Here is a 26,473-nt window from a genome sequence, read left to right as displayed (position 1 = left end):
GCCTCAGATGATGGCCGCACTCTGGCCGTAGACCTCTGCTTGCCCTGCTCTGCCCACCTCAGGCCCAGGTCCCCTCAGAGGGTGGGGGTGAGGTGTGGGGGCTGCGGTTGGAGCCCTGTTGTAAGACACATGGTGACCGTCATTCCTTGGGACCCCTGCCCCCCAGGAGCTGAGCCACTGACCCTGTCAGAACAATGAATGGTTCAGTCAAGACTAAACAAATTGAACAGATCAGGCTTGGGGACTTGGGGGAGGAGGACCCCTGCCCTCATTCTTTGCTTTTCCTGGGAGCTTGGGGAACCAGGTGTGGCAGAGGACAACCTAGAGCTGAAGGGAGTGGATTAAGGGTAAGCAGACCATAGACAGGATTAGACCCCGCCCCCACCACCCCCACCCCAACCCAGAGTGCAAGGGAGGGGGGTGGCTCCCTGTCCAGCCTGAGGAATGGAGGACTCTTCTCTGGAGAAGCTGACATCTGAGGCCAGATCATTCTGAAGTTGATGCCACCAGTTACAAGGCTGCCTGGCTTGGACTTTCCAGCTGGCCCTTTAAGAAACCCGCTCCTAAATATGACCATGCAAACAGCCAGGCAACAGCAGGCATTACAGAAAGACCCCACGAGTAGAGGGTTCCCTCATTAAACAGAATAGGGAACCTGGGGATGGCTGAGATTATGCAGGAAAAGAATAAAACGTGTTTAAAAGAGGCAATACTCTGTGGTAATAATAACAATAAATGCTTATTCAAGTGCTTGCTCTGTGCCAGACCCTGTGCTAAGGACTCTCACGTTCCAAATACAATATAAAGAACTGAGAATATTTAGACAATGGAACAGAACAGAGAGCCCAGAAATAAGCCCAAGTCTCTATAGCCAATTAATATTTGACAAAGGGAGCAGCAACATAAAATAGAGTAAAAACAGTCTCTTCAACAAATGGTGTTGGGAGAACTGGAAAGCTAGCTACGTGCAAAAAAATGAAACTCGAGCACCAACTTACATCATACACAAAAATAAATTCAAGGTGGATAAAAGGCTTAAATACAAGCCATGTCACCATTAAAGTCCTAGAGGAGAACATAGGCAGGAAAATCTCAGATATTTCAAGCAGCAACATTTTTACTGATATGGCCCCCAGAGCAAGGGACATAAAGGAAAGAATAAACAAATGGGATCTCATCAAAATAAAAAGCTTCTGCACAGCTAAAGAAAACAGTATTAAAATAAAAAGAGAACCAACTGTATGGGAAAACATATTTGCCAATGATACCTCAGGCAAGGATTTAATCTCCAAAATATATAAAGAACTTACATGACTCCATGCTAAGAAGACAAGCAACCCAATTAAAAAATAGGCAAAGGACTTGAACAGACACTTCTCCAAGGAGGACATACAGAGGATCCAGAGACACATGAAAAGATGCTCAATATCACTAGCCATCAGAGAGATGCAAATTAAAACCACAATGAGATACCACTTCACACCAGTCAGAATGGCCATCATAAACAAAGCAACGAACAACAAGTGTTGGAGAGGTTGTGGAGAAAATGGGACCCTAGTGTACTGTTGGTGGGATTGCAGACTGGTACCACTATGGAAAAGAGTATGGAATTTCCTCAAAAAACTAAAAATGGATCTGCCTTTTGACCCAGCAATTCCACTGCTAGGATTATATCCTAAGAACCCTGAAATACCAATCCAAAAGAACCTATGCACCCTAATGTTCATAGCAACACAATTTACAATAGCCAAGTGTTGGAAGTAACCTAGGTGCCCATCAGTAAATGGATCAAAAAACTATGGTACATTTACACAATGGAATTCTATGCAGCAGAAAGAAAGAAGAAGCTCCTACCCTTCACAACAACATGGATGCAACTGGAAAGCATTATGCTAAGCAAAACAAGCCAGGTGGTGAAAGACAAATACCATATGATCTCACCTTTAACAGGAACCTAAAGAACAAAACAAAGAAACAAGCAAAATATAAATAAGGACACTGAAATAGAGAACAGTCTGACAGTGTTCAGAGGAGAGAGGAGAGGGAATTTCAGGGGAATTTCAGGGGAAAAGGAAAAGAGTTTATAGGAAGAAGTATAAAGGACACATGGATAAAAACTAGGGGCAGGTGGAAATGGGAGGGAGGAGGAAAGGGCTGGGTGGGTGGGTTGGGATGGGAGTAAAAGATAGAAAATTGTACTGCAACAACAATTAAAATAAAAAATATTTTTTAAAAAGAACTGAGAATGTTTAGAGAACAATTAGTAGGAAATTAATCATATGTGCTAATTACAAGAATAAAGAAAAGTCAGTAGAAGGATTTAATGATAAGATCAAGGAGATCTCCCGGAAATCAGAAAAAAAAAAGAAAAAGATAAAAAATTTTGAATTGGGAGCAGTGGGTGATAAGAGGCTTAGAAGAGGGCTGATCCAGGAAGTCTAACATCTGACTTTAAAAAAGCTCAGGGAGGGGAAACAAAACATGGAGGGATGATACAAGAGAATTTCCTAGAACTGAAACAGTCTCAAATTAAATGTACCAAATAAAAAGGACTACAGCCCTGGCTGGTGTGGCTCAGTGGACTGAGTGCTGGCCTGTGAACCAAAAAGTTGCTGGTTCAATTCCCAGTCAAGGCACATGCCTGGGGCCAGGTCCCCAACTGGGGGCATGCGAGAGGCAACTGATAATGTATCTCTCACACATTGACGTTTCTCTCTTTCTCTTTCCTTTCCCCTCTCTCTAAGAATAAATGAATAAAATGTTTTAAAAAAAACAAAACCAAAAAACTACATTCCAGCATGTTATGATGAAGTTTAGGACATGCAGAAATTAAAGAGAAGAGCTTAAGCTCTCCTGGAGGAATAAAGGTCACATGCAAAGTGAGAAGAATTAGGGTCTCACGGCTATAGTAGAGACTAGAAAACAAGGCGCAATACCTTCAAAATTCTGATGAGAAAGAATTATATTGATGCAACAATTTCTAGAGGACATGCTCTGGTAAAATGAGGGAGGATACAGGAGAGAGAAAAAGCTGGGGGGAGTTCTGGGAGACACGTCTGTCCTCCGGGGGACAGGTTTCCAGGCCAAGGAGGAACTGAGTGCCCACCTGACACGTCTGAGCATTTAGGGAAGCGCTCACAATAGTAGGGTCTGACGGAGTGGTTATAAAGAGTTCAAGGAAAATGTATAATAAATTAGGCAAGTGAAAAAAAATGAGACAATTACTAACTCTGGAAAGGAAATGTAGTCTTACAATGTACAACTTGTCTCTGTGGTGAGCATTAACTACATAGTTATAATAATGTAAACATTTATTGTTGATTTAGCCGAATATTGTGATATAATGATAAGAGGGAGGTGAGAGAAGGGAGATGGGGCAGAGGTCCGGGAAAGCTAACTTCTTGTTTGCCAATAGATGATGTCTGAAAGTAGAAAGCAACAGAGTGAATTTCATGGTATCTGAGTTTTATGTCAATTTCAGTTTCTGAAAAACTGCAAAAAGAGCAGTATAAACATATCATTTAGAAGTAAGGCAGTAAACCCTAGAAGAATTAGCTGAATGACTCTGATTATCACTCAAAAAGGCAGCCTTAGTCTTTAGCACTTTGGGAGAAAACAAAGGAAGCGGGCTGTGTTAACTGATGGGGCAGAAGCCCCTGGTGGGTTCGGTGGGAACAGGAAATCAAAGCAGAAGAGGCCTGAAGAAGCCAAGAGGAAGGAAGTCACAGTGACCTTGGGGAGGGCCTGGCTGCTCACAGTTGTGGAACGAGGAGGGTGAGCTGTGTTTCTGGGACTCCCAGGGGTCACTATGACCCAGCAGGCTGAAGGCATTCAGTTACTAGGGGCCCTTTCACAGAGACCTCTGGTTCTCCATGACACCACAACCCCCCATCCCTACACTCACATGTGGGCTCCCAGAAATGCACACACAGGCACACCTCTTACCCCCAACCTGGGCTTGAGACCCACCTGGGCTTGAGGTAGCTGAGTGCTTCTGAGAATTGGTTGGTGAGAAAGAGGTCCAGGGCGATCATGCACTGGTCCAGGGCCTCATGTAGGCTGCTCACAGCAGTCCTGAGGAGAGAGACATGGGTGTGATTCTGGCGACTTCAACCCCACTCCTGGCTGGAACAGCCTCTCCAGGGCCCACCCGACCTCCTCGGTGGGCCTTGGATGCCTGTCACGAGCTCCTCCAGGCTGCCCTTTGGCACACAAGGACAATTTGGACCCACTGCTGAACGTCCCTAAAGGCGGGAGGAGAGCAGAATGGAGTGACATCTGAGATCTGGTGGAGGGGGCTGAGGGGGCTGAGGGGGCCAAGGACAGCGGGGCAAGGAGGACAGAGATTTCTCTTACCCCTCACAAGTGTAAAGGGAATCTTTGTGGCCCTTCTGACCCATTGGGCTTTTCTGTGCCCCCCTGGGGGGCACAGCCCACCCACTAAATTCCACTTCAGGCCTTTTCTTGCTCCTCCCCTAGGCCTTCTCTGGCCTGCCTCAGGCCCGTGCTCTAGAACCCCGGAGGCTCTGTCACAATGGGCTGCGGTGGGCACCGGCCTGTGAGGGCTGCCCGGCCTTCCGCGCTCAAGGCTCACCTTCCCAGCAGCACCTCCAACATCTTCCAGGCCTTACTCTTCTCTGCAGCTCTTACCACTTCTGACACATAGTTTTTACTTATTTTTGTCTTTATTTTGTTTATAGTCTCTCTCTCTCTGCTGAAGTATATGCTTCCTGAGGGCAAGAATCTTTGTTTTGTTTCCTGCCATATCCCCAGCATCTAGTATCTGGTATAAAATGAGTTTCTGATAAATATCTGCTGAGTGAATGAATGAATGAATGAATGAATGAGAGTCTAAGGCTAAGAGAGCAAATCTCTGACTTTTCTGGGCCTCAGCTTCCCCATTTGAAAATGAGAGATGAAACTAAGTCCTCTCTGATGATTTTGAGACTCTCTCTTCTCAAGAGGTCTCTTTAGAGGGAGAGAAGCTTCCAAAATGGGTCTCCATGATCTTGCCGAAGGAGATCCTTTCCCCCCACAATGAAGACAAAGCCCCTTCTCCACCAGGTAAACTCCTACACGCACTTTAAGGCCCGACTCTGGGGCCCAGTGTCCTCCTCTGTGATACATCAGCAGAGCTTCCCAGGCAAACTGAAACTTGTCCCGTTCAAAAATGAACTCTTGTTTGTTCTCCCAAACCTGTCCTCCCCAAGTCTTTGATAAGTGACACCCCCCCTACCCAGCTCCTCAAGCCCGAAATTTCATAGTCATCCTGAACACAGTCCTCTGCTGGGCCTCTGTCGTGGAATCCATCCCTAAGCCCTGTCGGTTCTCCCTCCTGAACATCTCCCAGCCCGACGCCTGCAGTGGCCGGTGGCCCCAGCGCCGGGTCTGATGGACGACTCCCCCTTCCACGCCCAGCCCCTCCCACCCCTTCTGTCTCTCTCTGTTAGACCATTGCGTTCTGTGTTTCCTGTCTCTTCACTCTCTTCTTTGCTTCCTGTTTGACTCTCTCTGCTAGAGTCTGAGTGATTTCTTTAGAGCTTCCGTTTCACTAATTCTCTTCTATTCAATAGTTGTATTTTTCATCTCCAGAAACTCCACTTTGTTCTTTTTCAAATCTGCTTGACCATTTTGGGTGGTATTTTCTTCCCTGCTTATTGTTTCAAGTACATCTTTTATATTTTTTATACATTTAAAGCACAATTATTTATATTCTATAATATCATAAGTCTAGCATGTTAGACTCTCAGAGAAACTAATCCTGCTACTTCTTGCTCCCAGTGCCTGTCGCTCACAGGAACCCGTGTCCTTGTGTGTCTTGTACTTTCACCACAATCTCCTACTTGATCGGTCGCCTTGGGATGAGGCCATGTTCCTCCAGGGAGGATGGTCATGTGCTCCGCCAGGTACCCTGGGGCACTGCCACCCTGAGACCACGCCAGTTACTTTTCTGTTTAGTACATTCAAGATGACAAAGATAGTGTGGTATTGAACCCCAAAATTTGTGTGAGGGCAATATAATTTTCTATGGAACCTTTCTGTCCCCACCAGAACTGTCGTCTCCCATTGCAGGTGGCTGGATGCTTTGTTCTGGTCAATGTTCCTGTTGGCTGAAGACTTTTGAAGGTCCCAGATTCATGTGGTGGGGGTGCAGCCCCCTCCACACTGTGGCTGCAGGCCCAGGACCTTATTTCCCTCCCCCTGAGTGGCTGTTAAAACTCAAGGTTCTGGGTTTATAAACACCCCCAGGTTGCTGTGGCTACATCCCATTCAGCAGCCTAATCTCAGCTCTCTCTTTATTGTTGGTTTGAGAGGATTTCTGTTACTTCTGTGGAAGCTCAGGAATGTATTTCAAAGGATGCTTGTTTTAATTCATCCAGCCTCTAGGTAGGGTTTTGTTTTGTTTTGGTTTGTTTTGGTTCTGGTTTTTTCGTTTTGTTTTATTTTTAAGGAGAATTTTAGAGCCCTGACTGGTGTGGCTCACTGGATTGAGTACCAGCCTGCAAACTGAAAGGTGGCTGGTTCAATTCCCTGTCAGGGCACATGCCTGGGTTGAGGACCGGGTCCCCAGTTGGGGGTGTGCAAGACACAACTCATTGATGTTTCTCTCACATCAATGATGCTTCTTTCCTTCTCTTTCTCCCTCCCCCTCTCTCAGAAAATAAATAAATAAAATCTTTCTGTAAAAAAAGGAAAATGTTTAGAAGTGTTATTCCCTTTAATCTATCCCTCTCATAATAGTTTTTTAAAAGTTTTTTTTAATCCAAATATAACTATGTCATACTTTTGGACTTGCACTCCTTTACTGCCTTCTCAGTACTCTTAGGATAAAGACCAAGTTCTTTTCTGTGCCCAAAAAGGCCCCACTGGAAGTGGCCCTGTCCCTCTCTTCATGAGACAGGGACAGTGTCTTCCTTCGTGCCCAGGGCTGAGCCTGTTCCATCCACCCGTCTCGGTTGGATGAATGGATGAAGAGGCAGTGGGCACTTATGACCCCAGGTGTTTAACTGGCATTATCTCCTTGAGCCCTCACTAAGCCCCATGAAGTGGGTTATTACCCCCACTGATGATGAGGAGACTAAGGCATAGAGGAGAGGTGACTTGGCCAAGGTCACATGCCCAGTCATGAGTTCCAACTCAAGTTTCTGCCTGAGCCGGTGCCCACCAGCTCAGCCCCAAGGAGTCAAAGTCCATTGTCCTGGCTTATATCCATCTCTACACAGCTCCAGAGCCAAGAGCCTGCCCCCCATGTCTGTGCAACACCCTGCCCCACAACCACCACCATCTCCACCCCCTACCAAGGAAGAGGTTCTACCTGTTTGGAAAACCTGGAGAGGAGGACAGACAGACAGATGGACACACAACACAGACAGGTACTCCCTCCACTGGCGGCCCCAGCACCTCTTCTACTTAACTACAGTGAGGTGGGTCTGAGGTGACCTCTCCCTCCTCCCCGCCCACAAATGCCCCTCATCTCCAGCTCCAGGCCAGGCCTGGGGACACAGAGCAGACCCAGACCCGGACCTGCCTTTCCGGAGCTCATGGGAACGACAGATGCCACAGATTCGGGCAGAGGCTGTGACAGCCAGAGCCCTCATGGGAACACTGGGGACTGAGGAGCCCGGGAAGGGAGGATGGGGCATGCAGGGAAGCTTTCTGGAAAAGATGGCACTGAATTGAGGACCAGATGGAGAAAAGAAGTCTAAGAAGGGAAAAGAGTGTGAGCAAAGGGCTGGAGGCATGACAGCACAGTGAGGAGCAGGCCCAAGCCACAGGGCAGGGCAGGGAGACAGAGGCTCTGGAAGGCCTTCTGGGGGAGGGAGGGGCTGGGGAGCTTGGGAAGGCTAGGGACTTGGGGCCCACTGACTTAACATCAGCATTAACAACTCCTCCATCACCACCATGAAGTTATCACTTCAAGTTATCTAAATTGATGACTAATTAGTTCTCTCAATCCTCCCACCAGCCTGGAGAAGCAAGCAGGCTCTTATCTACATTTGAAAGATAAGAAAGTGAAGACAGGAACCCAGTCTGCTCCTCCCAGGAGCCTGGAAGAAGACAGAAATGCTTTCTGCAAAAGCAGCTTGGGCAAACCTTTCTCCTCTCCCGGCTGACTGAGGTCCCCACTTGTCTACAGGCTTTCCCCAAGGTCTCTCTGCTCCAAACCACCAGGCCATTAAATTCTTGAGCTCCCAAGTGGTGATGGTGGCACCTCCCCTGGGCTTTGGGGAAGCAGAGGATTGGAGGGGGATACTAAGCACATTGGAGCATGAGGCTGGATGGTGACCAATGCCAGGAGCTTTGGCATAGTGGGGGAGGGACACTTGAGGCCAAGGGGAGAAGGGGGCTGGAAGCTGAGGGGGGAGCACCAGACAGCCTGGAGCCACCCCACTCTCTCCTTCCCTCCCACCTCCCTGCTTTAATCTTCCTGGAAGCTGCTACTTTCATGACTGAAGATGGGCAGGGCTGGGGAGAGCTGGGGAGACCCTCAGTCCCCACAGGGGGCAGAAAACTCCCCTTCCCTGTACCCAGTCTGGGTGAGGTGGCTGTGGGACAGTGGAGAAACGGCAAGGATGTTATTCAGGGAGCAGATGGGGGTCTGAGCTGGCTTCCTACTCCCTGCTTCACCATTCCGGAGGCACTTTGGCTCAGAGGGTTAAGACATTATGTCTGCAGGGATCTGGCACTTCCAAAGTGACCTTTCTAAATTGCAAATATGATTGTGACTCTACTTCCAAAGAATCCCCTTTAGCTCTGCATAAAGAAAGTATCATGTGGCAGGGAGTGAGGTGGCATGGCCTAGTGCAACATGGCCTTCAAGAGTTTTGAAAGCAGACAACCCTGGACTCAAGCCACAGCTCACAAAGTACTTGCTGAAGAAACTTGGCAAGATTCTTTAACCTCTATGAGCCTCAGTTTTCCCATCAATGAAATGGGAGATGGGGAACAACCTCCCATTTGCTGTGAAGAACAACTGAGATAATGTTAAAGCACAAGAAGCACTCAGGAAATGTAAGTGATTGTTATTGTTTCTAAGATTACGTATTTCCATCATTTCTCTTATTGAGCAGCTCTGCTTTTATGAGACTAGATAACTTTAAAAGAAGGAGTGTACATATCTTAAGACCCTGTGATTCTACTCCTATGGGGCAACCTAGAAGGACCCTCACATACATGCAAAGGGCAATTGTATGAGAATATTCATTGTTTGAATAGCAAGACACTGGGAACCACCTCGATAATTATCAAGGAGCCTGGATAAACAAGCAAATGGGGGTCACATCGAGTGGCGGATCACCATCAGGGCACATGGAAGCCAGAGCCACAAGGATCTAGAAGGCTAAACCTCAGAAACCTGAAAGTAAGTGAGAAAAAGCAAGCCACAGAACGATTCATACTCTGTGACTCCATTTGTATAAAAATTTTAAAGTAAGAACAAACTAAATATTTTTTTAGACTTACACATTTGGAAAAACAATAAAAATTAATACAAAATGATAAAACCGAAATTCAGAATGGTGATCATTTCTGCAGAGGGAAGAGGGGAAGGGGTTCTCCGCCAGGCCTTCTTTCTCAGAAAGAAGACTGAAACAAATGGGGCGTGATGGCATTTTCTGCAATGGCTGGGTAGCAAAGGCTTGGAGTTCCCTTCACTCTTTGCTATATTTTTCTGAAGGCTTAAAATATTTCATGGTTTTTTTTGGGGGGGGGGCCAGGGGAGAGCGCGAATACAGTCCCCCTACTACACAAATTATGCAGTCGAGTTGCCCACATTTGGGGAAATCGCAGGGGTCAGCATATCCAGAGTGCACTGGATAAGCCTCACCCAGGGAAATCCACATTCATGATCATGGTGTCTCCCCTGCCAGGTAAGCATGTATTTCATGATTTTTCAAGTTCATTTTATTGATTATGCTATTACAATTGCCCCATTTTTTCCTCTCCTTGATCCCACCCCCCCCCCCCCGCCCAGTACCCCCATTTCCTCCAGCATTCCCTCACCCTTAGTTCATGTCCATGGGTCATACATATAGGTTCTTTGGCTTCTCCATTTCCTGTACTATTCTTGACCTTTCCCTGTCTATTTTGTACCTACCATTTATGCTTCTTATTCCTACCTTTTCCCCCATTGTCCCCTTCCACCCTTCCTGCTGATACCCTCCATGTGATCTCTATTTCTGTGATTCTGTTCCTATTCTATTTCTTTGCTTAGGTTTTTTTTGTTTCTTGTTTTTTTGTGTTTTTTTTTTTTAGTTTCAGTTGTTGATAGCTGTGAGTTTGTTATCATTTTACTGTTCACAGTTTTGATCTTCTTTTTCTTAAATAAGTCCCTTTAACATTTCATGTAATAAGGGCTTGGTGAGTATGAATTCCTTTAACTTGACCTTATCTGGGAAGCACTTTATCTGCTCTTCCATTCTAAAAGATAGCTTTGCTAGATAGAGTAATCTTGGATGTAGGTCCTTGCCTTTCATGACTTGGAATACTTCTTTCCATTCCTTTTTGCCTGTAAGGTTTCTTCTGAGGAATCAGCTGGAATTCTTATGGGAACTCCTTTGTAGGTAACACTTTTCTCTTGCTGCTTTTAAGATTCTCTCCTTATCTTTAATATTTGGCAGTTTAATTATCACGTGTCTTGGTGTGTTCCTCTTTGGACTCTCTGAGCTTCTTGGACTTGTATGTCTATTTCCTTTGCCAGATTGAGGAAGTTTTCTTTCATTACTTTTTCAAATAAGTTTTCAATTTCTTGCTCTTCCTCTTCTCCTTCTGGTACCCCTATGATTTGGATGTCGGAACGTTTAAAGTTGTCCCAGAGGTTCCTAAGCCTCTCCTCATTTTTTTGAATTCTTATTTATTTATTCTGTTCTGGTTGAATGTTTATTTTTTCCTTCTGTTCCAAATTGTTGATTTGAGTCCCAGTTTCGTTCCCTTCACTGGTTCCCTGTGTATTTTTCTTTATTCCACTTTGCATAGCCTTTACTTATTCCTCTATTTTGCAAGCATACTTAATCATTTCTGTGAGCATCCTGATTACCAGTGTTTTGGACTCTGCATCTGATAGGTTGACTATCTCCTTGTCACTTAGTTCTTTTTCTGGAGTTTTTATCTGTTCTTTCACTTGGGCCATATTTCCGCATTGTAAGGGGTGGAGCCTTAGGTATTCACCAGGGTGGGGTGACGCACTTCACTGCATTGTGGTGCAGTGTGTGGGGGAGGGGTCTGAGAGGGAACAGTGCCACTTGCTCAGCTCTCACCCTGCTTTCAGTCACTTCCCCCACTTCCCACAACCAAATTGCACCCTTCTAGGTACTGCCCTGGTGCTGATTCCTGGGTGGGTGGTTTTGTGTACATTCTAGGACCTCATGGGCCTGTCAAACTCTCCTGTGAGACTGGCAGTTTCTCCCACAGCTGCAACCCCAGTGGGTTTTTACAGCCAGAAGTTTTGAGGTTTTATTTTCCTGGTGCTGGAACCATGGATTGTGCAGTCTGTCTCACTCTCCAGTTGTTCATCCTGGTTTATCCATAGGTGAATGTGGGACCACCTGGCCTGCCAGCCACCACCTTGCAGCACATTCTCTCTGCCCCGGCTGCCAGTCTGTTCCCCTCCTACCAGTCTGGATGAATGTTTCTTCTTTAACTCCTTGTTGTTGGACTTCCATACAGTTTGATGTTTGGGCAGTTCTGATTGTTTTTTGTCTTTAAATTGGTTGTTATCCTTCTTTTGGTTGTGTGAGGAAGTGAAGCATATCTACCTATACCTCCATCTTGGCCTGAAGTTATTATTTCATGATTTTGTTTGTGTTTTTCTTTTCTTTTTAAAAAAAATTATTTTAATTGTTGTTCAAGTACAGTTTTCTGTCCTTTACTCCCATCCCAGCTCACCTTCCCATCCCTCCCCTATTTCATGATTTTTAAAGTGGTACAGATTGAAAACTTGGTTTATTCTCCACTGATCCTCACACACAGGCCCAGGCCCAGAAAGGCCTCAGAAGTGTTTGTTGAGTGACTGAATGAGTGTCTATAGTGAAAGTGGCACTTGCTTTGCCCCTGCTCTGCTCAGACCCCACCAGGATGGCACTAACCAGGGCAAGGGGCAGAGGCAAATGGACCTATGTGGCCTCAAAGAAAACAGGGACCTGGAGGGCATGCAGGCGGGCAGGTATGGTTCAGTAGGAGGAAGACCCAACAGTGACAGAAGAGTGAGCTCACTGACCTGGAAGCCTGCAAGGGGCCAGAGGAGCCTGGAGCTGTAGAGAGGGTACTGGCTAGGATCTGAGTGTGCAAGGAAGAAGGATAAATGTGGCTTCTATCCTGGGAGTTGAGAATTCCTTGATAAGAGCCCTGTTCTACCTGCCTTCTGATCTGGAAACCATTTTTCTGGACTCAGTGGGGTTGTACTCAGTCAAGGCTGGGCAGAAGAGACCTAAGCAGGCTCCAGATTTACAAAGACCAGCCCAGAGCAAGAAAGGAGCCACCAGCCCAGCCTCCCTGTATTTTCCAAAGGAGGGTCAAGAAGTCCAGGAAGCAATGAGCAGGAAGGGTGCATATATTCTTTTGAATTAGTGTTTCAGATTTCTTCAGATATATTTTCAGAAGCTGGGTCATAAGACAGTTGCATTTTTAACCTTCTGAGGTATCTCCATACTGCTTTCCATAGTGGCTGCACCAATCTGCATTCCCACCAACAATGAAAAAGAATTCCCTTTTCTCCACATCCTTGCTAACATTTGTTGTTTTTTGATTTATTGATGATGGCCATTCTGACTGGCGTGAGGTGATATCTCATTGTAGTTTTAATTTGCATCTCTCTGATGATTAGTGATGTTGAACATCTTTTGATATGTCTATTGACCATCTGTATATCCTCTTTGGGGAAGTGTCTGTTCATGTTCTTTACCCATTTTTCAATTGGATTATTTATCTTTTTGGTGTTGAATTGTATGAGTTTTTATAAATTTTGGATACTAACCTCTTATCAGATATATCATCAGCAAATGTGTTCTCTCATTCAATGGGTTGTCTTTTCATTTTGTTGATGGTTTTCTTTGCTGTGCAAAAACCTTTTAGTTTGATGTCGTCCCATTTGTTTATTTTTTTGTTGTTTCTCTTGCTGGACGAGATATATTACAAAATATTCTACAAAAGAATGTTTGAGATTTTACTGTCTGTTTTTTTCTAGGATTTTTATGGTTTCAAATCTAACATTTAAGTCTTTAATCCATTTTGATTTTATTCTTGTGTATGGTGCAAGAAAATGATCTAGCTGCTTCTTCTTCTTCTTCTTCTTTGCAGATACCTGTCCAGTTTTCCTAACGCCAGCTATTGAATAGACTATATTTACCACATTGTGTGTTCTTGCCTCCTTCGTCAAGTATTAATTGACCGTGAAGGCATGGGTTTATTTTGGGGCTCTCTATTCTGTTCCATTGATCTATATGTCTGTTTTTATGCCAGTACCATGCTGCTTTGATTACTATGGCCTTGTAGTATAGTTTGGTATCAGATAGCATGATTCCTCCAAGATTGCTGTTGCTATTCGAGGTCTTTGGTGGTTCCATGTAAATTTTGGTATATTAGTTCTAGTTCTGTGGAATACACCATCGATATCTTGATAGGAATTACACTGTAATTACATTAATTTATAGATTGCTTTGGGTAGTATAGACCTGGAGAGTATTATGCTAAATGAAATAAGCTAGTTGGGGAACGATAAATACGATTTCACTCATATAAGTGAAACCATATGATTTCACTTATATGTGGAATGTAATAAACAAAATAAACTAACAAACCAAATAGAAACAGACTTATAGATACAGAGAACAGACTGACAGCTGTCAGAGGGGAAGGGTTTGGGGGACTGGGTGAAAAAGGTGAAGGGATTAAGCAAAACAAACAAACAAACAAACAAACAAACAAAAACCTCATAGACAACAGTATGGTGGTTACCAGAGGGAAAGTGGGGTGGGGGGAGATAGGAGAGGGTAAAGGGGGAATAAATGGTGATGGAAGGACACTTGACTTGGGGTGGTGAACTTGAGACTTAACAATACAATATACAGATGATGTATTATAAAATTGTACACCTGAAACCTGTATAGTTTTATTAAACCAATGTCACACCAATAATTTCAAGAAAGAAGAAAGAAAGAAAGAAAGAGAGAGAGAGAGAGAGAAAGAAAGAAAAGAAAGAAAGAAAGAAAGAAAGAAAGAAAGAAAGAAAGAAAGAAAGAAAGAAAGAAAGAGAGAGAAAGGGGGAGGGAGGGAGGGAAGGAGGAAGGGAGGGAAAAAGAGAACGAGAAATAAGTCTAGGGAGGATAAAGGACTTGGCCAAAGTCATACAACAAAAGGTCAAGACTCCCCAGCCAACCCTCCCACAGTCCCGAGTGTCCCCCAGCCACCCAACTCCCAAGCCCTCCATGAGGCACACCCTCACACAGGCCCGGTGGAGCACTCCAGCTGGCACTGGCCTTGTCACCTCCCTGTTCATGTGTTAGCCCTGAGGTCCTTGGCAAATATTGTCCCTGGTGGTGAGGCTCCAGGTAGGGCGGCACCCCTCCCAGCTCACCTGGGCCGGATCTCCACCCAGCAACCTCCCAGCAGTCCAGGCTCCCAGCAGCGGCCCCCTAACCACCAGGGCCTAGGAAATGCAGAATTGATCCTTATGTCCCAGCAGTTAATTGCTGTCACTGCTCCAGGGACAGAGTAGGGGTCCTACAGGATTTCTCAGTAGGGTGGTGGGCAGGAGAGCCACACTGAAAGTGACAGCACCCACCTTTTTTGTCCTGTTTCAGGCTGCACCCAATGGGCTCAACTGGTTCATTTCTTAGCCTTTTAACTCCCCCAAATATCCCTGAAGATGAGGTAGTGTGCCTTGCCAGTGGGGACTCTGACATCAGATGGAACTGGGTTCAAACCCCAGACCCACCTCTCACCTCCTGGGTGACCTAAGACAAGTTCCCTCCTCTGTAATGGAGGTGATAATGAGACCACCCACAGGTGTAAACGCCACAGGGGAGGAAGGCAGCTTTGGCTGTAGTACAGGCCTGTTACTACGGATGAGAAAGTTGGGACCCAGTGGGGAGTGAGGACCCAGGATCCCCCGCGCCTCCAGTCTCCTAGCACGAGTTTCCGCAGCCCTCTCCCCCTCCTCCCCGCAGCGGCAGCACCCAGAGGCTCAGAGGCGGACGGGGTGGGGGGTACGGTGCCGCCTGGCAGGGGCTGGAAGCCGCAGTGCGGGCCGTGGGGCAGGTGGCGCAGGGGAGGCCAGCTGGGTGCCGGCCCCAGTCCGTGGGCCCAGACCAGCCCGCGCCCCCCAAGCCGTTCCCGTTCCCGCCGCGCACTTACCCAGCGGGCAGGGCGCCCGGGGCGCCGGCTGTGGTCATCGCGGAGGGGGGCGGGCAGCGTGCCCCCGCCGGACGCCAGCTGTGGCCCAGGTGCAGCCGCCGGAACCCGAGCCGGGCGCTGTGCCGCGGAGCCAGGGACGCGGCGGCCGGGGAGGGGCGCGCCGGGGGCGGGGAAGGCGGCGGGGCCGGGCTGGCCTCGGGCTGCCCACCCGCGCAGTGGGACCACGGCCGTGGCCGCCTGCTGAGTACGCCCCCACCCCACCACCGCACCTTCAGCTCGGGCAGGTGAGAGCCCCGGGTGCCCACGGCCTACATGGCCCATGTCCGGGTACTCTCTCTGCGCAGCCCCCAGGGACCAAGAGTTCACTCCTGCCTTGCACAGCCGCGCCTATGTGAGGCCAGAAAGTTCTAGACCTGTCACTCTCCCCTCCTTCACAGCTCCGGCCTCCCCGCGCCTGGACCTGAGTCCTTCACCTTCCTATTGCGTTCACTGGTGGGAGGCCTCCGGAGTCAGGCTTGGATTTTAATCCCATCCACTAGCCCACTGGTGACTGTGTTTGAGGAGACAAGGAGGTGGAAAATAATGCGTTTTAGCACTCTCTGCTAGCCAACAGGTCACACTCACCTTCTCAAATAATCCCCATCACTGCCATTTTACAGATGGGGAAACTGAGGCACAGCGTTGCTGCGACTATCTCAAGACCACTCACCTAATAGAGGGCAAGTTGTGATTGGAACCAGCCCTCCTGACTACAAAGTTCACATTCTTGCCTCTTGCCCCCTTGCCTCGTCCCCTGAATCCCCAGTGCCTATGTGGGGGTCATCTGTAACACTCCTCGGATGCCCACTGACTGCCCAGTCCTGAGGTTTATGTCTAGGGCCAGGGTTAAAGCCCACCTGGTCTCTGGGCAGAAAGAACCGCTGGCCCATGAGGAGTTAACCAGCCATCACCCCTAGGCCCCAGATGCTCTTAACCATGACTCATCAGACCACGTGGCTGCCATTATAGCTGTCCCTTCGGTCTGTTGGGCAGGGGACAGAAGGAGGAGGGACTCTAGCACCGGTGGATCAGCCCTGAGCTCTAGAATGTCAGAAGAGGGAAGGGAGGAGCTTGCAGAAGCAGCTGTGGTGGGAGGAGGGCTTGGACTAGGTCCAGGGAGAGCCAGGCAGATAGGGCCCAGTGGCAGAAGGGGCAGGTTTAGGGGAGTGCTGTTTAAATCCCAACAGGCTATTTGTAAAGGTAGTGGGTTCTTATCCTGCCCAGATGTGAGCAGAAGCTAGACGCTCACTTGCAAGGCTCTACGCCCCTCTGGGATTCTCAGACATAGGCACAAAAAGGTAAGTCACTACAAGGATCAGGCTGCGATGACAGCCACCATTGGCTATAGAAATACAGATGAGGGAAACTGCTACACAGGCTGGCGGGGTCTGAGTGGCTTCCTGGAGAAGGTGGGCACAGAGTTGACCCTTGAAGTTTATTTATATACAGTGACATCATGGGAAGGGTGGACCGGGTGGGAGAACGGCGTGGATGAAAGCACAGTGGTGGGCAAGGGCACACCGGTGACAGCTGGAGTTTCCCAAGCTGGTGAGGAGAGCAGCAAGTATGTAAAGAGGGGCCTGGGTGATGTGGCTGAGGCAGGCGGGGGCCCTGCCACCTGCCACGCACTTTCAAATCGTTAGGCATTTGCACATGCTGTTCCCTTTGCCTGGAACACACCTTCCTCCTGTTTCGTTTACTATTCATTCATTTAGCCATGGGTCAGTCCAGAAGTTTATGACGGAACGGTTTCCTCCAGAGCCTTGGGAGGGGCCAGGTGAATGAGAGGTCCTCTAGACTATATCAACTTCAAGGTAAATCTCTACTGTATTCAGTTAACATTTATTAAGAACCTGCCATGTTCCAAAACTCCTACTCACCCTGGAGTTTTTAGTTCAGAAGCCGCCTCTTGCAGGAGGCCCTCCCTCCCTGGCTGGCTCAGAGGCTCTCTGGGCACATTCTGCCCTAATCCCCCCCGACCTACCCCACTCACCCTGCGCTGTGTGTGGTGGTAGTGGAGCGAGGTTTGTCTGTGGCCGCCTCTGCCATCAGACTGGGAGCTTCTGGCGACTCGGGCCTGGTGAGACACCCCCGTGTCAGTGCCTGACGACTCCCTCAGCACTGATACTGGGCCCGGCACTTGCGCGTTTCCCCCTGAGGTAACGATCACAGTAACGAGTGACATTCATCAAAGGCTTACTATGTGTCACACGCGTTAAGTGTATAACAAAGATTATCTCATTGAATGCCCACTCTAACTACCGCTCTGAGCCTCAGTTACCTCCTCAGTAACCTCCTCAGTAAAATGGAAATAATAGCACTGCTTACAGCAAAGGGGCATGGTGAGGGTCAGGACTCAAGTACGTAAAATGTGCGGAGCCCTGGCTGGCCTGCAGCACGGTGCTGTGGAGGGCCTGATGACGGTGGCAGTGGCGGAACGATAGATGCTTTCGCTCCCCCCTTTTTACAGATGACAACTGAGGCTCTGCCAAATGAGCAGCTCTTGGAGCTGTGACTCTCCCCACGCCCCCACAGTGACGGTGATACTAGAGCGGCTCACCGGTGAGTCAGAGCGTCAGAGTGGCCCACCAGCTCTCAGGAGGGCCCCGCCCCAGTGGTTCCTGGCCCCCGGGAACTCTGGCCCAGTCCCAGCCCTGAGGAAGGAGGCTGTGAGTCACTATGATTTCCACCTCCCAACCCAGGTGACCCTGCTCAGGCCACCTGAGCATCCCCAACTCAGGCTGGCAGCCAAGCCCTGAGGACAGGAGAGTGTCCTAAGGTCCTTCCTCCCCTGCCAGGGGACCTGTTTCCTGGTCCTCTGTGCCTGGGACATACCACGAGGCCTGCTTTCCTCCCTCATTCCCCCCCACCCCCCCAGCCCGCAAGCACACACCGCTGGGCTTGCCATACTTTACGATAGCCCTGACGCCCTCACATGGACCGCTTTCACCTGCACCATCTCTCAGCAATAAACGTTTGCTTAGTGAAACCTCCTCAGAAGGCTCCAGAAAGCTCTGCAGTAACTTTGTCTCCCATCCTATAGGAGGCTTGGACCAAGTGGGACTTGGACTCAGGCCTAGCCCTAGCATAAACCCAGGACTTGACTATTTCTCCTGTGGGGAAAGTGTGGAAATGGGGCTCCCAGAAAAGGGGGTGTGAACATGTGAAAAGGGTGCCATTGTTGTAGAAAGAGCTTAAGCTGTAAAGTCAGCCCTGCCTCTCCCTCCCTGCATCCCATCTGTAAACCTGGACAAACGTCTCACCCACTCCAGGATACTGCGAGGCTTACTGAGCATTATGTGGGAGACTACTCATCCCCTTCCCTGCTCTCAGTCCCTTCCCCCAGGGCTTTCCCTGGCATGAAGCGCCCTCATCCCCCCTCCCTGCCCCACCCCCGCTGGCTGTGCCCACCCAGAAGCCCCAGAGCCCTTGGACTCCAGGGCTGCCCACTGCAGGGAGCTGGTGAATGTAAAACAGGGTTGTCTTCAAGTGAGTGCCACACAGCAGGTTACAGGTTTGGTCTCATTAATAATTCACAAGTAAGCAGGCTCCTCAACAAAGGGCTCTTGGAGACGGCTGTGAGTCACAGCTCTTCAACACTCCCTGGAGAGGGCCACTTGGGGAGGACCTGGCCTGCTCCTTGGGCCAGCCTCCTCCCACCCCCAGGCTCTGACCCCCACTAGATGTGTGACCTTGGGCAGTCATGACTGCCTCACTGTGGCCCTTAGTTTCCTTCTTCCTGTTCAACTTCAAGAGAAAAGACGACTGGACCAGAAGCTCAAGGGCCCTCTCAGCTCTGATGTCTTCCATGATGGGATCTAAGCTCTCCTACCAAAGTCTGGTCTCCAGGAGCTGCTGCGGGTGGATTTAAGGAAGAAGCGCCAGTCAGACGCAAGGGACCAAGACCAGTTTTAATGGGAAAAAAGAGTCAGCTTTCTGCTGAGGGGTTTCTGGCATTGAATAGCCCCTGGTCAGGAGCTCGGACGTGGGCTCCAGAGCCAGGAGGTTCTGAGCCCACCAGGTCCACCTGTGCAGCCCAAGCGAGTCACCCTACTAGCTTGAGGCAGGGCTGGGAGTGGCTTGCAGAGCAGGTTGGCAAGCCAGGGCTTACACCCCTGCTGACACCCTGCACCAGCGACTTCATCTCTGAACTGGGGATGTTGATGGCACCCACCTCACCGGGTTGTTGCAAGGATTAAATGAGGTAACATCCATACAGCACTTGGAACAAGGCCTTTACTGCTGTTCTTTGAGCTTTAGTTTCCTGACCTGCAGAGCAGGGATTGCAGGACTGTCGTGAGTCTTAAATAAGTAAATGGACTCGAAAGAGCTTTGGGACCACGCAAGGCTGTCTGAACAAGAGGGGTGCCCCCTAAGATGTGCATCCAGGCCCGGCCAGGACCACAAGGATGGAACCACACCCTTTGGACACACATTATATACATTCTGGGCAGGCGTGGTAGGTCAAACACTGCCAGTGGCCGTAGGAAGGGGCACCCTCTTTCTCAGGGCGACTGAAAGTATGGACAGAAAGCCTTAGAAAGATGACCCCGTAACACCTAGACAGCAAACATGTCTGACACGAAGATCTATGGCACAAAGGTGTCCTTCAGAGTGTTTTCTGTAATAAAGACTCAGTTGGAAATAACCAAAATGCCCATCAATAAGGAATTAGTTCAATGGATTATCATGAATTTGTAGGGTGAACTACTTGCAGATACTTAAACTGTGCTTGTAGATCATTTATGTGCTGGGATGACTGCACCATCTCCTGACTAGTTTCTCTGCTCCTGCCTCTGTCCCCTGTTGTCCTTTCTCCACACAGACCAGACCCATCTGATTGGATCACGCCATTCTCCTGGTCCAAACACCACACCCTGTGTTTCCTAGCACAAACACTAAAGTCCTCACGTGGCCATGAGGCCCTGCATGACCCGCACCCCGTAGCTCTCTCTGATACCACCTCCCTTTTCTCTCTCTTAGTCAGCAAGCCTGGCCTCCTTGCCTCTCTCTAAGTAGCCAGCCCACTCCCACCTCGGGCCCTTTGCATGTGCTGTTCCCTCTCCCTGAAATGTTCTCCCCCCAATACTCACCTGAGCACCCCCTCACCCCCTTCAGATCTCAGCTCAAACTCTGCCTCCTCTGTGAGGCCTTCCCTGACCATTCTATTTGAAATGGAATTCCTGCCTCCTACTTCAAATTCCTGCATTAGTTTTTCCATAGCACTTGATATCTGACATCCTGCACATTTTGCTGATTCTTTTATTCTCTGTCTCTCCCCATTAAATTCTACACTCCACGTGGGCAGGGATTTTTTTTTCTCTGTTTCCAGTGCCCAGAACAGTGCCTGGCACAGAGGTGCTCAGTAAGTGTTTGCTATATGAATGAGTTTTCTAAAAGGTGGGAAAATACTTTTTAAAAGCAGAATTCAAAATTAATACTCAAAAAACCCTCATTGTCTGTGCATTTGAGAAAGCATGAGGAGGCCTCAATGTCCTCATCCTTTATGGTGGGAACCGGACCTCTGCAGGCCGAGCTGTAGTGGGTTGAAGGGGCCGATGCAGGTCAGGTCAGGGCACCATCAAGGGCAGAGCTCCGTGCTATTACAGACCACTGAGGCAGCGGGGTGGCCGGGGATGGGGGCTTCTAGAGGCAGGGGCCTAGTTCAGAGGGTGTCTGGGAAAGAAGCTGGGGCTGAGGGAGAGTGGCAAGCAAGAAGAAGGGTTACAGTGTGAGTGCAGTGCTGTGCACTGAGACCGTGGGCATCCATCCCCCTTTGATTGGCCTGTGCCCAGGGCCAGTGCTTGGGTGTGCCCTTCAGTCAGCTAGGTGTAAAGGACGTACCCACCCAACCATTTTCTTGGTAAGATAGCAGAGTCACCTTTAATCTGAGACCTAGATGCTCTATCTGGGGGAGGGTATTCATGAATTCTTACAGTGGGTGGGTGCTTGCCAGAGCCGACCATTCCAGGGAGTAAGAGGAAAGCCTGAGGCTGTGGAAGGGGCAGGCAGGGACAAACTTTATCCCATGGGAAAAGATGGGAATCAAAAGGAGTGAAGTATCTGCACAGGTCTGCCTGGCCAGGGCACCTGATGGCCCACCCAGTGTCCTAAATTCTAATATAATTGTCCTGTTGAGGGACATGGGGCAAAACTAGCCATTTATAGGGTGGAGGAATAATTTTACCTAAAAGGAATAGATTTCTGCATTGCTGTTCACCCAAGAAGGGCTGGTCTTAGAAAAGGAAAACAAAGCTTAGGATTTTTGAGTTCTGAGAAATTTTCTGCTCTCTTCTGGGAAGGAAGATGATGGAAGACATACATTCGGCCCTCCCAGAAGCGGAAGTTCTTCAGGGATGCTCCTTCCAGGGTGGCTGAGGGTCTTGGACAAGGGCCACAGAACCATAAAAATCTCCTATTACTCTTCCCTGCTTCCTAGGGTACTCTTAAGAGGCAACAGGGGTTATTAGAATCTTGGGATCAGAAGCTTCAACATTGTAGAATCTTGGAATGAAAGCAGTAAGTCTGGTAATCAACTCTGGATCTGAGACTCAGATCCAGTCTCAAGGAAGAGACACCAAAGCTGCCCAAGGGTTCCAGTCACCAAATTACAACAGAAACTCCCTACGTGGAGGGATTAGAGAGCTCCTTGAGCTCAGGCTCAAACCAAGGGCAGCAATTCTGTCCACAGCTGCCCCAGCAGTCCGCCATTCTTGGAGAGGGCCCTCCCTCCCAGAGCAGCTCAGCCACTTAAAGCAATCTGCCTGCCTACACTTCCCCTTTGTTCCTGGTGCTGACTCCTACAGAAGCAACCATAAGTGGGGGGCACCGGTCTGGTACGTCTGAGAAGGGGCCCTATTTGTAGGCCACATAGGTGGTGGTCCACATTGTGTACAATGCATGGTTGTCATTTCCTTCTTGTCTCATTTCCCAGCTACTGAGGGCCTGAGAAAGAAAATACCTACTTAGAATGGCTCCCTGTGGCCAACTGGGCTCAAATTTTAGAAACAGAGCCTAGCAGCTATTTCTACACAGGGAACTCTCACAGAAACTGCCCTGCAGGGAGAAGCCTGCACTGCACTGCCAGCCTGCACTGTGTCCGACCAGCTGAGCCAGCCCTTACAGAGGGGTTCCTGGAATCCCGTGTCGACCAGCAGGACTGAGGCTTTTCCCATCCAATCAGAGCTGCACAGCTATCACAGCTCTATCCCCAGCAGCTTCTTCACCAACCAACCAGAGTGGCTCCATTCTGACCAAGCTGGACTGTGCCTTTTTGACCAATCAAAATGTAATAATTTGGAGCCCTCAGGTGCATGAGGAGGAACCAATCATGGTCCAGGAAGCGGGGATTTCTGTCTGCGTAAGCCAGCTCACCCCTGGCTCTGAGAGCACACTTTTCCTTTCCACCACAGGTTGAAGACTGCTTTCCCTTGGCTGGAGTCTCACCAGAGCAGAGTGGGGCAGACTGGTGCAGGGTGCAGCAGTCTGGCACAGAGCAGGCCAGTGTGGGAGCGGAGCACAGCTGTCTGGCCAGAGAAGGGTCTGGCCCCAGACCTGCCCAGTCAAAGGTTAGCCTAAGAGTCAGGCTGTTTTCAGGGTGGCGCTGTATCACAACTGAGCTGTTTGCACTGAATCAAGTTTCCTTTTTCACTGCACCCCCATTCGGGGATTCCTGTCAGATTGACACCAACAACCTTCAGTTTACACTTCCTAATCCTGGTGCCAGGAATCCCACAGTTGGCTCCCAAACCTCTCAGAATCCCCTGCTCAATGCAAATACCTCTGCAGGAAGGTTACCTTGTACCGTACCAGTGCAAGAAAGAAGTGAACTCACACTTACCGAGCACTGACTGACTACATCCCAGGGCGGACTATCAGGTCCTTTACCAGCATGATTTCGTCAGGTCTCCCCACTACTCAGTGAGTAGCTATGATTTTTCAGCTGAGTAAACTTAAGTTCTCACAGGCCAAGTAACTGAATCAAGGTCAGAGAGCCAATAAGTAAGTGGCAGAGCAGGGTCTGAATGCTCTCCCAAGCTCTCCACCCTTGGGCCAGGCTGTGGGCAACAGGGAGCATGGTCGATGAGGAGTGAGGTGGAGGAGTCCCAGGTCCCAAGCTGGGAGGATGGAGACTTGGGTTTTTGCCTCAGATGTAAGTCCTGGTAGGGGGCAACTAGGAGCAATTAATTACCTAAGTATTTGAGTCCAGCAAGTTCCAGCAAGTTCCGTGAAGCATAAAGGCACATGTGTTCAGGCCCTCGTGCCTACTCCCTTACACAGGCCCCTGGAGGGCTGTTGTGGACTCTGCTTGGCCAGAGTCCACCCTCTCCCTCCTCCTCACTCCTTCTCACCTCCCTCCCGTCACTAGTGATTCTGGATCTCGCCTCCCAGCTTGTCCATTTGCCACTTCTCAATTCTTCCTTCTTAGTTTCCTTCCCCCGATCCCCTCTATCCTACTAATCCACACCCCAGCATCTGTCCTGGATCATCACACCAGCTTCCTCTCCGGGCTCCCCGCCTCCAGCCACGCTGTGACGTCAGCAGTGCATACACATTGGAAACCCACCAGGCTCCCTGGTGCCTACAGGACCCAGCACAGCTGGATTCTTACAGGCAGGACAGACCCCGGGCAAGAAACCCCTGGGGACACAGCCGCTCCTCACTACCCTAGCCAGGGGAACCCACCCTCCTCAAAAATCATCCCCCCATGTGCTTCACAAAGCTGAAGCACACCCTCAGCCCCATTCTGTGCTGGGCTCCTGTGACACGGGGGGCAGAGGAACACTGTCATCTCTCCACATGTGGAGAGACAGAAAAGGGTGACTGTGACTTAGTGTCGAAATGGTTGTTGCACAAATTCCTTCCTTCATGGTGCAGCAGGGTCATCCTTAAATATGTGAATTCCCCTCCCTAGCGCCCTCTGGTGGTTCCCAACACACTATGAAATCCCTGTTCTGGGCATCCTGCCTCCAGGATCCCATTGGCACTGATCCTCAACAACCCACCCCCTTTTTCTGCTCCTCAGGTGCACCTCAGGCTTTGACAAGAGCTGTCCTCTCTGCCAGGAATGCTCTGGGCATGGTCAATTTTGCCATTTACCATATCACCCCATTTTAAGCCTTAAACATCATCCATCTGGTGTTTACTTGTTTATTTGCCTGCTAGTTTAGTCTGTCTTTTCCACTAGAACATAGTCTCCTGAGAGCAGGGACCTGTATGTGTGAAGTGATAGCATATCTGCAGCACCTAGTACAATCACCTGGGACATGCTACGTGCTCGACAGTGTTTGTTGAAAGACTGAATGAGAGCCGTGAGAGGGAAGCAAAGATGCTGGGGCCCTGAAAGCCACTGAGCCTGACTCAGGGGCCGAGCGAGAGCCCCTCTACGGCAGATTACCTAAGTTGAGTCTTGTGGGGTGAAGGTCAGGAGTGGAAGATGGCATTCCAGGCAGAGGCAGCCTCGGCAGCCTGGCCCCGCTGTGAGAGCGCTACAAGGCCAGCTGGTGTTGGTGGACAGCGTGAGGGTCAGGGAGCGACGGAAAACAGGCCTGGGCAAGCCTCAGCCTCCCACCTTGAGAGTCTTGAACTTTAACCTCCAGGTGACAGAGAGCCATGGAAGGGTTTCAAAGCAGAAAAATGACATGGTCTGGTGTGTGTTTTAGAAGAGACCAGTTAGAGGGATGCATGGAAAGGAGGAGTCTGGGGAACTGGGAAAGTTAGGGGCTGTTGCACAGTCCACAGGAAATGAGCAGCTCTGGGAGACATCCAGGAGAAAAACCAGCAGAACCTGGAGACTGGGGTGGAAGCCAGGGAGGAGAGGGATAGCTCCCAGGCTCCGGGCTTGGGCAACTGGGTGGATGACTGTGCCATTTTCTGAGATGGAAAAACAGGAGGAGGAACAGGTTTGGGGGTGAAGATGCAAAGTTTGATGCAGGGCTTGCCAAGTCTGAGGTACTCATAGGATAGGCAGGTGGAGGCCTTGGTGGGGGGCAGGCATAGTCCTTCTCCAAGCAGGCTTTAGATAGGAAAAGAATTGGGGGTCCAGACAGCGCAGAGGAGAGATTGGGGCTGTCTCTTCTCTCTTTCATGGGAACAAATCTAGAGACACCAAGTCATCCAGGAGGTGGGAACAGCTTGGGAGGTGGAGGTGACACACAGGAGGCCTTGACACGTCTCTGATGGGTTGACCTGGGAGGACCTGTGGTGCATGCAATTCCACCCCAGACCAGACCTGGGACCTGGGGTTTCCCCCCACACTGCTGCCCGAGCTGTGGACAGCCCCGCAGGAGGGTAGTGTTCCTGCTCTCACCTGTCACCCCTCCACTCACGCTTCTCTGGGAAGGACCAGGTGAGTGAGGGGCGCCCCTGAGCGGAGCCACAGGGCCGAACCTGACCCCCAGCCGGACCGAGGTCCCGCTCACTGGAGTTGCCCTTGCAGGTGGCCCGCAGGCTGCAGCAGGGGAAGCCGGGCTGGAGCGGGATCGGAATGGGGGCCGTAACACGCAAGCAGGGGGCACGTGGAGGTGTGAGAGGGGCTAGACTGCCCCGCCCGCGGCCCTGGGGCCGTTAGCCGAGCGGCGCACACCCCTGTATCCGGCTATGCCCCCTCAGTTGTCCCTCCCGTCCGCTGTTCCCCAGCCGCCCCTCGGTCCCTTCCGCGACTGCCGCCGAGTCCCGGCCCCGCCTGGTACCTGCGGTCGCTTTTCCCAGGGGCCGCTCCTTTCCAGGTGGTCAGAAAGGCCATGGACGGAGGCTGGACTCTGCGGGCGGCGCGGGCGGCCCCTCGCGGCGGCGGCGGTGCTGGCGGTGCGCGGGCCGCAGCACCTGGACGGCGCGGGCGGGGTCGGACCGGAGGCTCCGCCCCGGCCTGGACAGCGCCTTCCCGAAGGCAGAGGAGTCGGTGTCCGCCTCCCACGAGCAGACCTGGGGTCCCAGGGCAAGACCACTTTCGTCCAGCGCCATCGAGACCCATCATTAGTCCCCGGGAGACACTGAGGTCCAGGACAGCCAGGGATTTGCTCAAGGTCACAGAGACGGTCACTGGCGGAAGCGCCAGGACCACCCGGGGCCTCTCCGCTCCCGGGCT

The 26,473-nt window shown here is 50.0% G+C and overlaps 1 protein-coding gene and 1 non-coding gene across 3 annotated transcripts in view; both read right to left on the bottom strand.

Annotated features, from left to right (window-relative positions):
* TTC39A (tetratricopeptide repeat domain 39A) overlaps nt 1-26,186 on the bottom strand; it is a 53,987-nt gene extending 27,801 nt beyond the window's left edge. Inside the window, exons 1-2 of one of the 2 annotated variants that reach the window (XM_045858376.1) lie at nt 26,079-26,186; nt 3,970-4,074 (exon numbers count right to left, since the gene is read on the bottom strand). In XM_045858376.1, the coding sequence (XP_045714332.1) occupies nt 3,970-4,074; nt 26,079-26,131 (158 nt within the window). In that variant the 5' untranslated portion in view covers nt 26,132-26,186. Of the gene's footprint in view, nt 1-3,969; nt 4,075-15,348; nt 15,638-26,078 lie in introns of those variants that run through there. The other variant, XM_045858382.1, reaches the window with a different exon arrangement.
* Nucleotides 9,714-9,877, bottom strand: LOC123831739. The gene has a single exon (XR_006787950.1). It is a non-coding gene; the product is annotated as a U1 spliceosomal RNA (small nuclear RNA).
* Nucleotides 26,187-26,473: the final 287 nt, after the last annotated feature.

This window comes from Phyllostomus hastatus, unplaced genomic scaffold (assembly GCF_019186645.2).
Source record: "Phyllostomus hastatus isolate PE091 unplaced genomic scaffold, TTU_PhHast_1.1 phas_contig_147, whole genome shotgun sequence".
Taxonomy (NCBI): Eukaryota; Metazoa; Chordata; class Mammalia; order Chiroptera; family Phyllostomidae; genus Phyllostomus; species Phyllostomus hastatus.
Note: the sequence above shows the minus strand (reverse complement) of the source record. Positions and strands in the feature narration are given on the sequence as shown.